This window comes from Dicentrarchus labrax, unplaced genomic scaffold (genome assembly GCF_905237075.1).
Source record: "Dicentrarchus labrax unplaced genomic scaffold, dlabrax2021, whole genome shotgun sequence".
In the NCBI taxonomy this organism is placed as follows: domain Eukaryota; kingdom Metazoa; phylum Chordata; class Actinopteri; family Moronidae; genus Dicentrarchus; species Dicentrarchus labrax.
The window spans coordinates 17,862,987-17,880,957 of record NW_026136701.1 but is presented as its reverse complement, the minus strand read 5'-3'; the positions used below and the strand labels follow the sequence as shown (position 1 = coordinate 17,880,957).

General features: G+C 39.7%; 2 protein-coding genes across 9 annotated transcripts; one reads left to right on the top strand and one right to left on the bottom strand.

Annotated features, from left to right (window-relative positions):
• Positions 1 to 1,363: 1,363 nt before the first annotated feature.
• Positions 1,364 to 11,599, top strand: eef1da (eukaryotic translation elongation factor 1 delta a (guanine nucleotide exchange protein)). Of its 7 annotated transcripts, none has more exons than XM_051401337.1 (10): positions 1,435 to 1,519; positions 1,989 to 2,010; positions 3,666 to 4,250; positions 5,427 to 5,550; positions 8,022 to 8,078; positions 9,179 to 9,260; positions 9,354 to 9,448; positions 9,832 to 10,029; positions 10,212 to 10,406; positions 11,471 to 11,599. In XM_051401337.1, the coding sequence occupies exons 3-10, from the start codon at positions 3,697 to 3,699 to the stop codon at positions 11,507 to 11,509; spliced, it is 1,344 nt and encodes a 447-aa protein (XP_051257297.1). In that variant the 5' UTR covers positions 1,435 to 1,519; positions 1,989 to 2,010; positions 3,666 to 3,696; the 3' UTR covers positions 11,510 to 11,599. The 7 variants fall into 7 exon arrangements, with proteins under 7 accessions (XP_051257336.1, XP_051257354.1, XP_051257297.1 ...); XM_051401359.1 differs by lacking the exon at positions 3,666 to 4,250 and adding an exon at positions 2,899 to 2,934 and having other exon boundaries at positions 1,445 to 1,519; XM_051401348.1 differs by lacking the exon at positions 8,022 to 8,078.
• Positions 11,346 to 17,677, bottom strand: LOC127364064 (E3 ubiquitin/ISG15 ligase TRIM25). 2 transcript variants are annotated; one of them, XM_051401213.1, is made up of 7 exons: positions 17,044 to 17,677; positions 15,482 to 15,568; positions 15,145 to 15,378; positions 13,685 to 13,844; positions 13,535 to 13,585; positions 12,283 to 12,348; positions 11,346 to 12,193 (listed from the first exon to the last, which is right to left on the bottom strand). In XM_051401213.1, the coding sequence occupies exons 1-7, from the start codon at positions 17,626 to 17,628 to the stop codon at positions 11,661 to 11,663; spliced, it is 1,716 nt and encodes a 571-aa protein (XP_051257173.1). In that variant the 5' UTR covers positions 17,629 to 17,677; the 3' UTR covers positions 11,346 to 11,660. The 2 variants fall into 2 exon arrangements, with proteins under 2 accessions (XP_051257173.1, XP_051257182.1); XM_051401222.1 differs by having other exon boundaries at positions 12,283 to 12,342.
• Positions 17,678 to 17,971: the final 294 nt, after the last annotated feature.

The following is a 17,971-nucleotide window of genomic DNA, read 5'->3' as shown; positions in this document are numbered from 1 at the left end:
TGTTTTACGCGTTTTAATTATGCAGATTTGTCCTTATGCCCTGGAGATCTACTGTAAAGGATGAATCATAAATTGTCCGAGCTGCAGTGTACTGATGCCTTCATTTTGGTACAACCTAAAGCCTTGGCTTTAATTTGAAAGAGTGAAGAGAAAATATAGAGGAAAGTGTTAAATTATATGTCAACCAGAGTGATTAAATGTAAAAAAAAAAAAAAAAAAGATGTTGGTCTGATTATGATGTCCCTGTGGGTTCAAATCTTCTCATGCTTTACTTTTGCACAAGTCAGATGATAAGAATCTGCCCTTTATGGATGGCAGAGAGGTCCAGTGTACTGTTGTCCTTGTGGGTTTGATCTCTACTCCTGGTAGTGTAGACAGTAGTTTATTACCCCTGGTGAATTGAGTTATGGTGACATGACAAACAAACCTTGTTTTTGTGTAACTGCAATGCCTGCACTGTATTAACTTGGGATCAAATGCTTTTATTACTTACTTATTACAACTGCTGCTCAATAATTTTTCCCAGAATAAATAAAGCTCTATCTTATTTTATTTTACATTATACAGTCTTTAATCACCTTTACCTCTAACTTGCAATTACGATAGTAAGATTTGTAAGTGTTAACCTGTAAACCTGCAAACAACAGTAAACAACATCAATACTATTATTACTGCTCCTTGTGATAATAATAATGATAGTCTTATATGAATAAATCTAAAATAAATCTACCAAAGTCACACTGAAAACCAGCTAAATTAAGATGAAACTGAAAATATATCAACTTAGGTCCACACAAGTGATCTAGTCTGTGTCCTGGTCAATTTAGTCTTGTATAGTTTTAATAATTATAGCCTATTATATAATTATAATTATAGTTTATTTTTATATTATTTATTGTCTGTTTAAATTAGCTCGATTAGTCTGCCCTCTGCAGGACAAGGGAGAGAATATCTGAAATTTAAACCTGAACTAAACCTTAAAAGTTTGACATATTCCCCCATTTTGTTTTAAGATATGTAGTCAGAGAGGTTAATTTGTCAAACTGGAAAAACAAAAAACAAAATCAACATTGTTTCATTATTCAAAATAAACACATACAATCACATCATATGTACGGGTCTGGACCCCACAGCCTGTCATAACATCATGAAAAGGACCACTCACAGCTCCCCGTTGACTGCCGGTCTCTTTGAATCATGGGAAATGAAGTCTTTAGCCAAAATGGATCATACCAACGTTAACGTACGATGTAAATAGCAGCGAAATCACGGACCTGTTTTTATCTTCAGTATCCATAACAAATAACTTGTTTTTCTGTGTGTTTTTCTGTTATTATATTTTTAATAAACGGTAATTAAACGTGGAAATCGTTGATAAAGCCGTTGTTCGTCGCCCCCCTCTGTCACTGAAGAATACAGGCGGTCCGACACTGCAAGCTCTCTTCTCCCGTCGGATTACAGCCGAGGCAGCACGCAAAGGCACAGTTACCGAGCCATAAAACGTCGATTAAAGCCAAGAGTAAGTGTAAAAAAAGTTGCGTTTTTCACCACCTGTAACACAAGAAGTGTAGTGTCTGTAAAAAAACAATAAACTAGTTTGAGTTTGTAGTTTTCAAGCGCCACGTGGTCAACGGAACTACTAGTTGCCGCGGCTGTCAAAAAAAAAAAAAAACTCCTGCAACTAACTTTAGCTGGTGTCAGGGCGAGCAAGCAGCAGATGAAACACAACACGAATTTATACTGTCATTCATTTTAACTGCGACAAATAATTCAGTATTATACGTGAATTATTTCCGTGAGTCTCAAATTGTTAGCGTCGTGTACAGTTATTTGTGTCTACCAGTCTTAAAATGCCATTAATCGATATATGTTTGCTTTGAGGTCAACTTTACTCGACCACAAACTAAATCCAGTGGTTGTTCTTGCTGAAAGGGTTTGTGTTTTTATAAGATTTGTTTGTATTGTCTCTTATTCCTGTTGGGCATTAGCTTCCCATTCCAGTTACAGAAGGTGAGTGTTGATATTGAAGCTGCTTTTCAGCTGATGCCCTAATACATGCACTGGTTTATTGCTCTCTTTTGGTGGAGTGGAAGTATTTTAAACTTAAGTTGCCAGTTAATTATGTTCACTCAGCTAAAAATAAAGCAGTATAATATAGCAAACCTGCATTAAATCCTACATTCATGAAGGTTGAAGTGTTTCAGAGAGGTGGTGATTGAACTTTATGGTCATTTTGGGGGTGCTGTTGAACTGAATTGCGATGTTTCAGGGAGTAAGGATGCGTCTAACTTTATTTTCTTGAATAATAAATCTTTTTGTCTCTAAAATGTCTAAAGTTTTGTCCAACCAATGGTTCAGAACCCACATATATTTTATTGACACTGTTATAAATTAGAGAAAAACAGAAAATACTCTAATCTAAGGAGTTTGTGCAAGCACATATTTGTCATTTCTGCTTGAAAAGTGACCTAAACTATTCATTTTCTGCTAAACAACTAATATTTTCATCTCTAACAAGAGGACAAAATAATAGAAACTCTCAGATTAACTCAGTACAGTCCAACCGGCCCCACGATGACCATAAAGTTGAATAGAAATGACTGGTTGCTGTATTAATCTGCATTAGTTTTAGCTAAGTGTACCTAATAATAAACTGACAACTGTGAGTATATATCTGCACTAACAGAAGGAATATTTTATTTTATTATGTGTTTTTTTTTTTTTTTTATTTCATGCATGAAAATGTAAATAGCATCTTTTGGTTGTGATGTTTGCCTGTTTGTTTAAAGGCAGTTCTGCTTTTGGAAACATTTTAATTGTCATTAATTATATTATTTTCAGTATAATTCAAACTTATGTGATTACTTTGAATTATGTAAATATTCCATTCCACAATAGGTAACGTACATTATCCTGCAGCATGCCAAAACAAAGGTGAGCCAGACTGTGTTGAACAGGTTGGTTTTTTGAAACGAGACATATTGACATATTTAACACTTAAACAGTGTTTCCTTGTTAATTGGACAAAGCCGCTGTCTGTTTGAAGAGATAACCTTGTTTTCTACTACATCTCATATGGGAAATTATCACCCTGTGTGATTCGGGTTAATATTGTAATGCTTCTTAATAAAAAATATTTGTTATTAAAATGATTTTCAAAGATAAATAAATATGGAGGAAACACTGCGAACACATCCTAAACTAAATGTTGTCCATCTTCACCTGTCATTTGTGAAAGCCGCGTTACCTTTTGCCTTGTTGTTTTTGGCTTTGCTTTTTAAAAGTCCAATGTGAGATTGATCAAGGAACTGTTCAAACGTTTTGGTGGCGTTATCCCATAATCCTAAAAGCACAAATGAGGCCCTTCGCTTTCTCAGGTTGAGTCTTCTGTTCCATACAGGTTACATCTGAACCTTTCGTGTAAAAAAAGAAATAAATAAGTGAATAAAAGACGTGGCATTTTCTGGAAAATTGAAGCTTTTTGATCAATCCTCCGTCTCTTTGCCCTCAAGACCACATTGGCATCACATATTGGCTGTTTTATGAGCTTTCTCTGACGCGTCTAACTAGCAAAGTTCCTTTGTGACGCTAACTTCACACTGAACTAATGGCTCTAGCTTCCACCTTTTTGCTTCCTTTTTCTCCTCATAAACCTGACATTAAAGTGAGTAGAGAAGAGACCCCTTTAACCGAGAAATGGATCAGTCTGTGCCAAACCGTCAGCAAGGAGGAGCCCCTCAGCATGCTATACCAGTGGGGGCCTTCAGGCAGGGTAATATTCCCAGTAAGGAGAGAGGCATCATCAGCGGAGACCAAGTCCAGTTTGGGAAGCTGCGCCGGCCCATACGTTTGTCCCAGTCAGAGAGTTCTGGGGCTGAAGAGGAGAGGTTGAGCACCTCCATGGAAGCGCGCGGCTCCTTTGGTCGAAGCCCCGTCCTCCAGGGCATGCAGGCTGAAGGCAACTACCAACGGCGGCTCGCCTCTAATGGCAACGGGCCGTTGTCATCATCTCCGAGGAGTCCAAATACCAGAGGTTACTTGAGCTTCCAGTCCAGACGCACCCATGGTGAACAGCAGGATCAGGGGCACCCAGTCACCACTGTAAAGGCCTCTGGGACCCCCCACCGTCAGTACAGTAGAGGCCGCAATCGCACCTCCTCTGAGACTGAGCAGGGGGGCAAAGGCAGCAGAGGGCCGACCCAGAGGAGGAGAGGCCTCTCTGAGACGGAAAGCAGGCCTAGATGGGACAAGTATGGCACCTCGCACACAGGGAATGGGAGAGACATGATGTGTGTTTTCGGTTTATTGACCCACTATGATGTTTTTCTTTATTTGTTGTCTGTCTGCATTTCTGTTTGGCCTTTTTCAGTTATGCTAACTTGTGTATTGTGTGTAATGTTTGATATGCAGAGTTATAGATGAGACTGACCTTTTGAAATAAAAGTGGCACCCTCTTTCATATAAATGAGGTCAATCCCTTGACACAGCAGGGATGCCAACACAGAGTTAAACCTCGCACAATTTTCACACTAAAGGCCGGTTGATTACATGCACATTCCTGGAAGATTACTTTGAAATATGATTGCTGTATTTCTACGGTTTATCTCGCGATCATTGTGGTGAAAGATACAACTATTTTCACCATGATAACTTTCCAGAGTTGTAAAATACCGTCTCAAGAGTATCATAAATTCCTGTCCACTGTACTGGTACCTGAAATAACACCCCAATCAGTGCAGCCCCTTGCTTTTTTTTTTTAATACTTGTTAAGGCTGGCATTGTGTCAGTATTTCACAAGTATTTGTGTACAACATGCAGCCAAGTACTATGTATAGTGAACTGTCTGTGTCTGAAATTCATACAGCAGACCTCTGCTGGACCTCTGCTGTAACTAGGGGGTTGTTAGTGGGCCACCACCCTTTTGTTTGATAATCCAGACTTTGCAGACCCAGCAACTGTGTTTCACTGAATGAGGAATGTGTGTCTGCTGCAGTAACACATCAGCAAAATGAGAAGTGAGGTGATGCATATATGCTGTCGTCTTTTTCACCCATTTTTAAAAAAAAAACCTAATCTTTTTTTTTTAAATAGAAACTGATGCCTGTTATTCTGCCTTCATTTACTGTGTACTGTATGATAAACTGTCTTTGTTACGCTTGGGTTTTGTCTCTCCCTGTTCCACCCACAACTCCATCTGTGGCTCTGCATGATGTTGTAATCTGTAATATACGGTGTCCTGGTCAAGCATCTAATTTAGCCATGTCCCGTCACACTTTTCTTGTCATTTGTTGTGCTGGCTGTAAAGATTTAACACGTGGTCATGGCTGTTGAGTAGAAATATAGTTGGATGTAGATCAATGTTTAGTTGTTTTTGTGTTCTTGTTCCTGTATCTTATTTGTCCTCAATTTCTGACTTCGCTCCTCAGTACCAAAATGAGTGGACTGCAGTGCCTCGCCTCAGAGAACATCTGGTTCGACAAACACAGCTACGATGAGGCGGAAAAGCGCTTCTACGAGGGAGTCAACGGACCCTCCACACAGCAGCAACAGGTAGAACAAGTACACATTCTGTTAAAGTCCAAAAAATTCAACTTCTTTTGAAAGGTTGACTGACTTTTATGCAGCCCAAAAGCAAAGCTGCATTGGTTTTGCGTACCCAGGACCTTGTTTAATAACCAGATCATTCTTGGACTTAAACAAATGCCCTGATTTCTATTTCCAATCTTCCTCTTGTCTCTTGCTGCCATCTTTTTGAAGTTCCTTTCATCTCCTGCCTCACACCTCCCCAGCTCATGCTGCCCTGTCACTCACCAGCCTTGTAGATTAAGCAATAGTTACATCATCGTCAGTCACAGCCCTTGGCAGCCAGAGCAGCTGTGTGCATGTGAGTTAAGCCATTCGATTTAGAAGTGGCTCGTCCTAGTGAAGAGGGGTCAGGTGGTTTGGCAGCTGTCTCTGCTGCTCAGGCCGTCCAGGGCTCAGTTTTTACACAAGCCTGGGAAACAATGGCGAGATTAGAGTATGATCACTTCCAGGTCTGAATGGGTCATTTCACCCAAATCACAAAAAGCCACTGCTCACTTAGCCCTTGTGATTTCAAGCGATGCAGAGACTTTTGGTGTTATGTGCTGAGGTTTTTGCCTCTGCTGCTGCTCAAATACAATAGAAACTTTACAGAAACAATGTGTTGGTTACGCAGAATAATCCACAGATCACACGGTCAAGTTTTTATTTTGCAGGGCCTGTTTTTTTGGTGAAAAGTAGTACCACTGAAAATAGTTCACGTTTCATGTACTCAACTGGGAACATGACAGCTGCACCCTTAGAGTTCAGGATGTCATCCTTGGTTTGTGTACCATTATGCCTGCTGCCAAATGTTTGTAGCCTTTACATTGCACAACCACATAAGCTTGCTTTTTATTTGCTGCTTGCAATCGGAATGTATAATAACCTTGTTTAAAAGAAGTACTCATTTTCAAATATCAAATATTTAAGAGTCATCTTAAATGTTGGGTGTATGTGTAGGTTATCTTGCTTTTGTCAGTTTTGCATGTTGCTTTCTGTCTTTCTCACTGCTCCTGCTTCATCACCACTTCACCTACACATACCTGCAGGAGAGAGAAGTTAATGCCATCATGCGGGACATTGCTAAGTCCCGACAGAGTATCCAGCAGTCCCTAAGCGAAGTGAGTACTGAATTACAAATGAGCTGCAGGCACACCCCCAATGTAGTGGCAGGACTGTACTCACTAATGTTTGTGTACCAGCCCTAAGACAGGGGAATAGCTGTTCAAATGTAAGATGACGGTTGACAGGAAGTATTTGGGGATATTTTAGCCCCCCAAAGCCTTTATCCTGTGTTTGAAAAGTGCTAGATGCATGCTACATTTTCTGTGACAAGACGCTTATTCCCCCTCACCTCTGGTTGCTTCTCCCATCTTCATTGCAATCTGTCAGCAAGCTGTTTGTGTGTTTGTCTTTTACATCAGTGGCATTTTCTTTATTGTTAGCAGTATGAGTGTGGTCATTTATGCATTAACAATTATTTTTCTTATTAGTAGATACTTAAATGTTACCCTTTTTTTTTTTTTTTTTTAACAATAGGCTCTCATTTATTAAGTTTGTCTAAAAACAATACTTGCATGCCTAGAATGTACATTGAAAGCATTATCTTAGCTATAATAGTTCCTCTTGTTCACACTGACTGCAAAGAGATCCCTTCCTAAAGCAATTTAAGTAAAATGTGATAAGATCCATGTTCTTGTGAGAAAAATACACTCAAAAGCTAATTTGACGCTTCAGCAGCCTGAATTTGACAAATCACTGCCGCTGTCTTTTTAGTACAAAATTTCCTCTTTGAGTAACTCCCCCCCCAGGCTTGGCTCAGCATGCAAACACTGTGGTAGCGACTGAGTTTCATACTAAAAGGACTCAGATACTCAATACCCACGCCATTTAGCCAACTCGTATTAACTTCAGCTGAACTTCAGCAGTCATTTTTGCAGGGAAAGAACACTGGATTTTGTCCCCCATGCCCTACATTGAAATTGTCTCAAGAAGTGATGTCTTTGCTGTCAGTATGGACAGTATATCTTAACATGTACGTGGATATGTGAGTATCGTGTAAAGATGCACTTTAAAATGTGAAACTATCCTTTTAAAGTCAAACAAAGAGCTCCTGCGTGGTTCGCTGGAAACAGCTGTTTTGAGTGTCATTTGGTTTTACAGCAGACACCATAAAAGTGTGGTAAACAGTTTAAAAGGCTCTGTAGAGGATTGGTTGAGATTTCCCATTTTGGCGCTACTAGTTATTTGAGTTAGTGTTGATAATAAAAAGTTGATTAAGGCAGTTTTAAAATAATAATTTATCTGACAATTATGGAATCTGTTTCTATCCAGTAACTGACAACTCTGAAGTTGTAGCATGTGTAGTATCCAACTTTCTACCTACAACCACTACTTTTCTTTTTGTCTTCGTGTTTTTCCCCTCTTACCTTCACCCTGTACATCACCGAGTGCAGGTGAAAACGGCCCTGCAACAGGCCAAAGGGCGCCAGCAGAAACGGCAGCACAGAAATGTAAGTCCTCCTTGTCCAGCTTTGCTGCTCAGGCCTGTCTCAGCCATGCACGCTATTGCTGCATGACAGCCGAGGTGTGCTGGCTGTGTCTGCTGCTGCTGCTGCCTGAAGTGGAGTGTGCTCCTATCATCACAGCACTAAGATGTCTTATCCTGTGCCACCATCCTGCATCGTTTTAGAGGCGTCACGCACCACTACTGACTGATTCAGACTATCATTTTGGGGTGGAAATTATGATGTTGACGATGATTTTGCTGGATGTTGTGATCATGATTATTTAATACTATTAATATTCTAATGACTTTCAGAAATCAAATATTTAAAGTGATCAATGATTGATTAAACGTAAAGGAATAGTTTGACATTTTGGGAAATATGCTTATTTGCATTGTTTTGGAGATTTGCATCAAAATATCAAGACTAATATCTGTCCAACTTATCAGTAAGACTGGAAACGGGCAAACAGCTACTCTGGCTTTGTACAAAGATATGTTAAAAAAAATCCACCTATCAGCATTTCAAGTACTTAATAATAATTTACACGTGATATTTCATTAATTTAATACGTACAAATCCTCAAGTGGCGTGTTTGGTTGGTTTATTTGTTGTGGACACAGCCAGGCTAGCTGTTAACCCGTTTTCAGCTTTTGTGATAAGTGAAGCTAACCGGTTGCTGGCTGGAATATATTTAAAAGACATTTAACAAAGAGTGGTATTGATCTTATCTGCGCAGGAAAGCAAGTACATTTTCCCCAAAATGTCGAACTATTTCCTTTTTTTATTTTGGGATTAAAATAAAAGTTCACATGAAGTGGTGTCTGTTTGCAGGTTTGTTTTTAAGAGTTTGTCTGCATGCTGACATTGTAAACATTAAATACTCTTTATTAGGGATCGGCATTGTATGTGTGAGGTGCATCCAGATCATTGTTGTGTAATAGATGTTTGCCTTTGCATGTTGTTGGGTTTTTTTTCTTGTTTTGTGCATTTTTTGTTTTTTGCTTGCTTCTTCCTTCAGGTTTGGATTGGATCTCCACCTTACAATTTGAACCCCGACCTGCAACATGACACTTATTCATTCATTTGTGTTAATCTTTCCGCAGTCATCCTCACATGCAGGAGGAGACCAGGAGCTCGTTTCACGTATGAAGAGCCTGGAACTGGAGAACCAGACTCTGCACAAAGGTGTTTGATTTGAGTTTTTCATATCTTCCTGAGCTTTTGCTTACTTGTTGCACAGCACTCATACTAAACTTCCCTATTGTGCTTGCTTGTTAGTGGTGGAGAACATGAGAGCAGCCATGCAGAAGCTGGAGTCCAGAGTGGCTGTGCTGGAAAAGTCCCCTGCAACAGCAGCTGTCCCATGTGCTAAGGTAGATGACTAAGAATTGAGTAGGCATTTATTTTATTTTTTTTTAGGTACAGTATATTGTGTTCACTGTATCTATAAACAATACAACAAATACAATATGTCATCTACTTTGTGTGTTAAGACTCAACTGAAAAACCTTTTCATTTACAGTTCTAGATAACATTGTTTTGTTTTTATTTGTTTCTTTTGTTTTTGATTTTAAGATCTTATGTTTCTCTTTGCTTTGTTTTGTCTGATTATGATTATACTTAATTATTTTGTATTGTGTCAAGTTCTTAGGCTTCCTTCCTCTTCTGCACATATCTATTGATGCTCGATTAATGTATTTATTTTTGTTTTAATAGTTTGACAGCTATGTTCCTGTCCTTCTCTCGTTTTGACCAGGCTGCTCCAGTCAAGGCTGCTCCAGTCAAACAGGTGGAAAATGGCGATGACGACGATGACATTGATTTGTTTGGCAGTGATGAAGAAGATGACGAGGCAGCCCGCCTCAAGCAGGAGCGCCTGGATGCGTATGCAGCCAAAAAGTCCAAGAAACCCGCCCTTATCGCCAAGTCCTCTATCCTGTTGGACGTCAAGCCTGTACGTGTAAACTTCATCATGTAGCTCATTAATATGCTAGTTCCTTTGCAGTTGTGTTCTGATATAGGGAACCAGCAGATGTGGGAAAACACTGATTTCTTGTTTTTAAAAAGGTGAAGAAAAAACACATGTTGAATTGTCTTTTTATGGCTTTAAGTTGATGTCTGTCTATATTTCTGTAGTGGGACGATGAGACAGATATGGCGAAGCTGGAGGAGTGTGTGCGCTCAGTGCAGATGGACGGGCTACTGTGGGGAGCATCCAAACTGGTGCCAGTTGGCTACGGCATCAAAAAGCTGCAGATCAACTGCGTGGTTGAAGACGACAAAGTTGGCACTGACATTCTGGAGGAGGAGATCACCAAGTTTGAGGACTTTGTAAGTAATTAAAAAAAAAAATGAAGGGTCAGAAAACCTTTTTTCCCCACTTATCGAGTAGTATCTAGTCATGTGCATTAACTTATCTGCTGAGGTTTTAAGACATCAGCTTTACTTTTCTGCCTCCATCCCAATGCTATGAGCTGATTGGAATTTCATGACTGGTGCTCAAAGAATTGGACAATTACAGTACAAGATTTAACAGAAAAATTAATCATTTTACATCCAAACAAAATTGTTTTCATGACAATAGAGAAAACTGACTGTGACCAGATCACTTGATTGCATGTAAACACACTGACTTGTACTGTGTACCTCACTGAATAGATGAATAGTCCCTATTAAAATAGTTCATTCTTCCACTGTATTGTTGTGGAGATATTGTTTCATCTGGCAAAGCTTGTGATTTGAACCAAAACTTTAAAAGCTCAAAAGAAATCAGGAATCCAGGAGAAATGGGGTAGTTCATACCTCAAAACCTTTTTATAAGATCAGCTTTTTGATCTATAAGCTCATTCGCTTACTGGTGAAGATTTAAATGATACCACTAATGTCTATCTGTTAAATGCAAGGCTTCAGACTGCAGTCTGTTATTTTACCACAGAAACTGGAAATGGGGGCAATAGCAAACAAATTCTGCCTACCAGCACTAGGGTTGTGTCTATTTCTTGTCTGAGAGCAATTGCACACAGACCCCTGTAAAAAACACATTTTCAAGTTTTTCAAGCAAGTTGTAACATGTTATCAGGATATAACACAGCTAACTTTAGGAGGTGCTGGTAGGTGGATTGTGTTACATTTGGACAGAGCCAGGCACGCAGTTTACTCATTTCCAGTCTTTGTGCTAAGCTGAATAGACTGGGTACGAGAGTGGTATCCATCTTATCTCTGCTAGAAGGCAAATAAGTATTTCTTGAAATGTGAGGGAGGGTCTGTAAATCTGTATGACATTAAATGCTTTATTGATTTTAAATAATACTTTTGACACACAATCTGTCAACATATAAGACCATAAATATGTTCAAATAAATATACACTTTGACATATTTTTCCTTCCTTTGTAGATCCAGAGTGTAGATGTCGCTGCCTTCAATAAGATCTAAGCTCCACCAGCTCTGTACCGGCTCCACCAAAGTGTTGCTGCTGCTGCTCCCGGCTTTCACAGTTATTAAATGCTAAGTTTTGAGCACAAACCTTTGTCTCTGTTCATGATTATTCCATTATAAGTATTTTGAACCCCATACTTGAGAGCTGTTATGCTTGATGAGAGCACAGCTTCAAAGTAGAGCCCAACCCCACCCAAAATCCTGGGTATACGGGCTGGTTGAATGTAGTCTTGACTTTATGGAGTAAAACCATAGTATCAGAAACATTATAGAAAGACAAAGTCCCACCCCTGAAGTCCAGATACACTCCTATCTTGTTGCTGCAGGGAGCAGCGACGGTCACACTCTCCTTATTGTGCTGAAATGAACAGACTGCGTAAGAGCAGTCCAGGCTCCAGGATTTGGAGTTGTGTCCGAGCTTGCAGTCGCTCCCCCCTCCACTCCTGCCCATGTTTTTGTAGCAGACACCGATGGAAACCCCTCCGTTACCAGCCCACTCTACCTCCCAGTAGCAGCGTCCGGCCATCCCAGCTTTGCACAGCACCTGGGCCCAGCTGGTGAAGCGAGACGGGTGATCTGGGTAGGGCTGTGGCTCAGAGCGCGTGGTCACCCCTCTTCGACTGTCAGAGAAGCTCAGATAGGGGTTGGCTGTGTTTGGGTCCAGGGTTATATCATTGTGATCTGGACACAGTAGATGCACATTGTCAGAGATGAAATAGGTCATTGGTTTCATAAAGATAGATGTTAGTGAGGTAAATAATTGCACTCACATTGTAGAAAGTCAGCTCTTGTCTTCGGCTCAGAGTCGTATGAGGTGTCTGTGTCTTTAGCTGTTGCTGTTAGAGAGATGTTAAACAGAACAAAATAGAGTTGCAATGTGCAAGAAGCTATTGTTTGTCATCAGTGTAAAAGATAAAGCACTGTGTTAGAAAACATCTGGTTCTCCGTTAAAAAAGGTAAATGTAGAAGCCTGTGTACATTAAAAACTTCAAGGTAGATGTTAACTACAATTCCCAAGGTGCATTGCAGGAAGAAACGTCCAATCACAAAGCTGGAAGTTGAAAACAAAAGCTGCGCCTTTTTTTAAATCTGTTTTAAATTCTGTGTCTATTGTGTGTGAATTCAGGAACAATGCGGCTGTGTTTTGAGCTTTTTTCAGCTGTAACAACAAAGCCATGTTGACTTCGCTACCGCTCTGATTCACACCTCCCACTTCTCCATGGCAACAGTGGCTCATGGGTATGGTAGTAATAAGACTTGTCCACCATGCCAAAATTATGGATAAAACAAGATTTTCCCAGATATGTACTGTAGGTTTATGTCATGACAGAAACTCATGGTCACAACATAAACCTACAGGATCATTACACCGCTGAGTCCTGTTTTTTGATGAGGATACTGTTTAAAAAAAAAATAGAAAACACGTCACCAGTTGCACGTTCCAACTCTATTATTGACTAAAACTAAAAAGAAACATGTTAAAACAGCTTCAAAATCATTTTGATGATGCACTTATTTGAAACTGTAAGTCATTACTCTTTTCAAAAGTTATATTACGTTTCCAACAAAATTGGTAATTGTGTTCCTTCTTCCCAAAATTCAGACAGTTAAAATCCAATTTAGTTTGTTAAAATAAAAGTAATACAATTTGTCCATCTTCCAAACTAGTTAAGATTACAAAAATTCATCCACGGATGTGATTGGATTGTTGAAATTTAAAATGAGTAAGGGGGTGCCAACAAATGTAATTAACTCATTATTTTTGGGGGTAAATGTAATATTACTGAAATGTATTTGTAATTAGTTAGTTATTAATGAGTTACTGCCCAATACTGTTCTCAGTACTCATAACTTTACTATATATGGAATACCTATGACACTGAATTTGATGAATTAAACCTAAAGCCTTACAGACCTGCTCTTCCATAGTTACGGTTGCTAAGCTATGATTGGACAATTGCTGTTTGGGGGAGGAGTTTAGTAAACTGTCAGAGTGACAGCTAAAAGAGAAACCTCACATACCTTTAGTCTTCTCAGAGGTATTTTTATTGCTGGTTTCCTTCAGTGAAACAACTAAAGGTGCAGACAAGAAAGAAAAGTCATTATTTCCTGTTCACAATTTCCTAAAAGCAAAATAATCGTCTTTATGGCAATTAGTTACAAGAGACGTACCCTTATCAGAGATCCTGGTGAATTCTCTTTCAAGAGTTTGGTCCAGACTGTCTTTGAGATCTGCCAAGGCTCCTCTAATGGTTTTATACATCATGTATGGAAGTGCGTCAGTGTTGGGCATCTCCACAGTCTTTGTAGGGAAGTGAAGGGACTTGGACTTCTGTAGTGATGTGCAACACAACCAAATTAAAAAGGACAGTATTTGAATGCAAATGCAACAACCTCCACAAATCAGGAAGGAATCACTTTGTGGGTCCCAAAACTACATTAAGTCCAGACTGCACTCAAAATCATATTGGCTGGGTCGATCAAGGAGCATGGATGATGATAAAAGTTTTAGGGAAGGGAAGAAATTAAAAACAAGTGAAAATGTAAAAGTATAAAAGGTACATTTTATCTTTACGCTAGAATAATATTGTTCTTCCAAATGATGACCTTTTGGAATATGGTATTGGATTAATATGTCTTGAGACCTGACAGGTATACAGATTTGTAGGTCATATAAAGCACTGGTTTCCATCCTGGGAGTCCCGACCCCACTAGGGGTTGTCATGGGTGCTCGTGAGGCCTTCTTGATTTTAAGAGGTGTAAGGAAAGTTTTTTTTAGTAGGCCTATATCTCAACATTTCATTCATTTCTATGAAGAAAACTACTTTAAACTGTTAAATTATTTCAAATATAATGTTAAAAACAAGTCTCAGGATGAAGGCCCAGTGAAGACCTGAACACAAACTACATTCACAGACCCTTCACTCTGTTAAACAACCTCGTCCTGCATTACAAAAGTACACAGTTAAAACAACCAAAAAGCTAATAGAACAATGGCCAAATGTCAGGGAGAAGAAAACTGAATTTGTCCAAAAAAAAAGAGAAGCCTATTAAGTATGTATGATTGCTAAAAAATACATAATACAGACACAATTATATAAAAAGTTAAAAATAACAAGAAGACTCAATAGTTGCAACATTCACAGGAAATTATCTGCTCACAAATCATCCAAACTGCTCATTTTACACGAGCATACTGCAGTTATTGCGTTCATTTGGGTTAATTGAACAGTTTATTTGTGCTGTATTGTTATTGTTATGCACTGAATACGATATGAAATATGCATAAAATATGTCAGTCAAAGGTTGTCAGTTTACTCAGTGATATAAAAGAGGTCCCTTAAGGAAACACTGATAGAGGCATCAGTATTTAATTCACTGTTTCATAACCAGTTAAATACTCAATGTAGCAAGGTTGCCACATTGAGTATTTAACTAAGTATTGCCTCTTAATTCAGGTTAAAAAAGTTCTCTCTCTTCCCCAAGTTAGGAGGCTGTTGCAATAGTCAGAGCTTGTGGAGATAAAGCCTGTAAGATCGTCTGTGTGTCTAAACATTTTATTCATTCAATTTCCCAGTTGATAAAAAGTCGATTGGACCTCTTCCCACAACACTGTCTCTTTTGTTCCATACCTGAAGGAAGTGGATGTGGTCCTCAGTGCGAGAAAGCTTTTCCAGCTCAGCATGAGTCCTCCTGAGCTCGCCTATCTCCCTCTGTATTTTCTCCAGCAGCTCCTCAGCCTGACTCACGGCCGCTCTCTCCTGGACCCTGATCACCTCCTTCACCTCGCAGCTCTGTTTCTCGATGGAGCGGATCAGCCTGGAGAAAATCCTCTCGCTCTCCTCCACTGCCGCTTCCGTAGAGTGCTGTGGAGGATAAGGTTTTCCAGGAATCATGCACACCGCGCTTTTAAGTGCAGACAGTATGTCAACGACATATTTAAAGCTCCTATTGAGAAGAGACACTCACCTTGATGTATCTGACAACATATCTAAGTTCCTTCTCCGTGTCCTTCAATTTCTGCACGGACTTCAAAGAGGTTTCTTGGAGCTTTTTCTAAGAGAATACAAAAAGATGAATATCACACATTGCGGTCCCTTAGGCTGCTCAGTCGAATATTTCTTTCATGCTTGACTTTCAAGATGGCAAGTTTTGATTTTACAATCAAAAAGGATTGGATTGCACTGGAAGGCCTTTGGTCTATCCATCTAAAGTTTTGCCACAGTAACATCAGAGCACAAGATATTGCTGCAAGTCCAGGGCACACACCACACTGCCTGTATTCAATATTTGAAAGCCTTCACACCCGGCAATAAAAGACATATCCTTAATATCAGTCACCAGACATACAAATTAGGCCCGTTTATCAGTGCGCTCAGCGGTTGGAGCTGCTCATCGAGGCAATTAAGGAACTTTAAAACCTTTAGTCAGGCTCTAAAAAGACTGCATTTTCTCATAACTCCATAGTATCACTCATTAAAAATGGTAAATACACACATCTTTCAATCTCCACAACCTAGTTCGTGATGCAGACTTTCTGTCTCCAGTGCCGTGTTCATGTTGCATATCATACTTAGGGTAGTCAAAGCCTGAGCAAACTAATGCAAAACCTCCCGCCTCTCTCTGCTGCACTAAACCCACACAAGTTCAACCGGCAGCAGAAGGAGTCCGTTGTACTGCAAAAAAACAGCCAATAGGAATGCTCTCTCTCTGGAATGACCTGTGATTCTGAAAACAGAGCCAAGAGGAGGTGCAGAAGGCTAGTTTTTTTTTCAATATGCTGAAAGGTATTTATGGAATGTTTCCCCAATGATGCTGAAATAAAAAATAAAAACTTTAAGGGTCCAGTGTGTAGGATTTAGTGGCATCTCCACAGTGAGGTTACAGATTGCAACCAACTGAATACCACTCCTCTCACCCTCCTCTTCCAAGCATATGAGGGAAACTACGGTGGCTGCGAAACATCACGACAGGCCCTATCTAGAGCCAGTGTTTGGTTTGTCCATTCCTGGCTACTGTAGAAATATGGTGATTCAACATGACGGACTCCATGGGAGAGGACTGGCTCCCACTGTAGATAAAACTGGCTCATTCTAAGGTAACAAAAACACAATGATTCTTATTTTCAGGTGTTTATAACTATTACACTAATGAAAACATACCTATGAATATTTTATTCCATTATGGTTAATAGATCCTCCTAAATGTTACACACAAATACATTTCCCAAAATTAATAAACAAATATATAAAATATTATTATAAGTATCAAAGGCTGAGGAATACCATCTATGACTAAATCAAACACATACTGGCAATAGTAAATATAGGTAATGGTCAAAATTTTGGTGAAAAAACTTGTGATATGCAAAAACTATATTATTTAAAACCACTAAAATAAAAAGTAATTTAATATAAGTTATATAAAATAAGTTTATCTAACTGCAACTCAAGCTGCTCAGAAACACATGAACAAAAAACAACAACGTTTAAATGGATAATTTCTGCATCTTAAGAAAAACTCACACCCACCTGTTGCATTGCTCTCTCATCCACCACTGAGACAGCATCATGGCTCTTGTGTCTGTCTTTCACACACTGGGAACAGACGTACTGCTGGTCAGTGCGACAGTACAGCCTCAGTAACTTATCATGCTGTGGGCACAGCTTCTCTCTCGACTGCTCTAAAGCTGGGATCAATTTATGGGCCTTCCCGTGAAAGCGTTCTTCGTGGACTCTCAAGTGAGCCGCACAGTAAGACTCCGAGCAAACAAGGCAGGATTTAACAGCTTTGCTTTTTCTCAAAGTGCAGACACTGCATTTCACTTCTTCAGGTTTAGCCAAGTGTTGAGCTTCATCTGGAAATCCAGACCTCTGAAACTTTTCCACCACCTCCCCAAGAACTGTGTTTCTACTCAGCAGAGGTCTCGGATGGAACTCCTGCCTGCACTGAGGGCAGCTGTACTGGCCTTTCTGCTTGGCCCGGTTCCAGTAGTCTTCAATACAGTCCAAGCAGTAACTGTGTCCACAAGGGATCGTCACCGGGTCTCTTAAAACCTCCAGACACACTGAACAACAAAACTGGTCTTGTTCAATAGAGATTGTTGCTGCTGCCATTTCCTACACACTCCGAACAGAAACTGGCAGGGACAAAGAGGGGCGTGGCTCACAGGTGTGCTCATAACAGCTTCTCAGGTTTCACCTGCTGCAGCCTGAAGCCTCCAATCACAGCAGACAGGCTGTCCTTGATAAAGCCAACTGTGCAAAGAGCAACCTTCTATTGAAACTGCCTCTCCTAAATATACATTAGATAAGTTCATATTCGATGCACTGACCTGTGAATGCACCGCAGTGTTTGTGTGCGCAGTCGACCTGTTTTTCCACTTCTAAATCAGACACCTTATACCCTTATTATTTCTTTTTACAGTACAATGAAATGTAAACCAGCCCTCATGCATAT

What these genes read in the sequence shown, in the direction of transcription:
- eef1da (XM_051401337.1), top strand. Translation starts at nt 3,697, where the DNA reads ATGGATCAGTCTGTGCCAAACCGTCAGCAAGGAGGAGCCCCTCAGCAT. An exon ending in AGCAGGCCTAGATGGGACAA is followed by an intron (nt 4,251 to 5,426) that starts GTATGGCACCTC and finishes TTCGCTCCTCAG; the next exon opens with TACCAAAATGAGTGGACTGC. An exon ending in CCTCCACACAGCAGCAACAG is followed by an intron (nt 5,551 to 8,021) that starts GTAGAACAAGTA and finishes CACCGAGTGCAG; the next exon opens with GTGAAAACGGCCCTGCAACA.
- LOC127364064 (XM_051401213.1), bottom strand. Translation starts at nt 17,628, where the DNA reads ATGGCAGCAGCAACAATCTCTATTGAACAAGACCAGTTTTGTTGTTCA. An exon ending in ATGTTGTCAGATACATCAAG is followed by an intron (nt 15,379 to 15,481) that starts GTGAGTGTCTCT and finishes TATCCTCCACAG; the next exon opens with CACTCTACGGAAGCGGCAGT. An exon ending in AAGAGCTGACTTTCTACAAT is followed by an intron (nt 12,194 to 12,282) that starts GTGAGTGCAATT and finishes TACTGTGTCCAG; the next exon opens with ATCACAATGATATAACCCTG.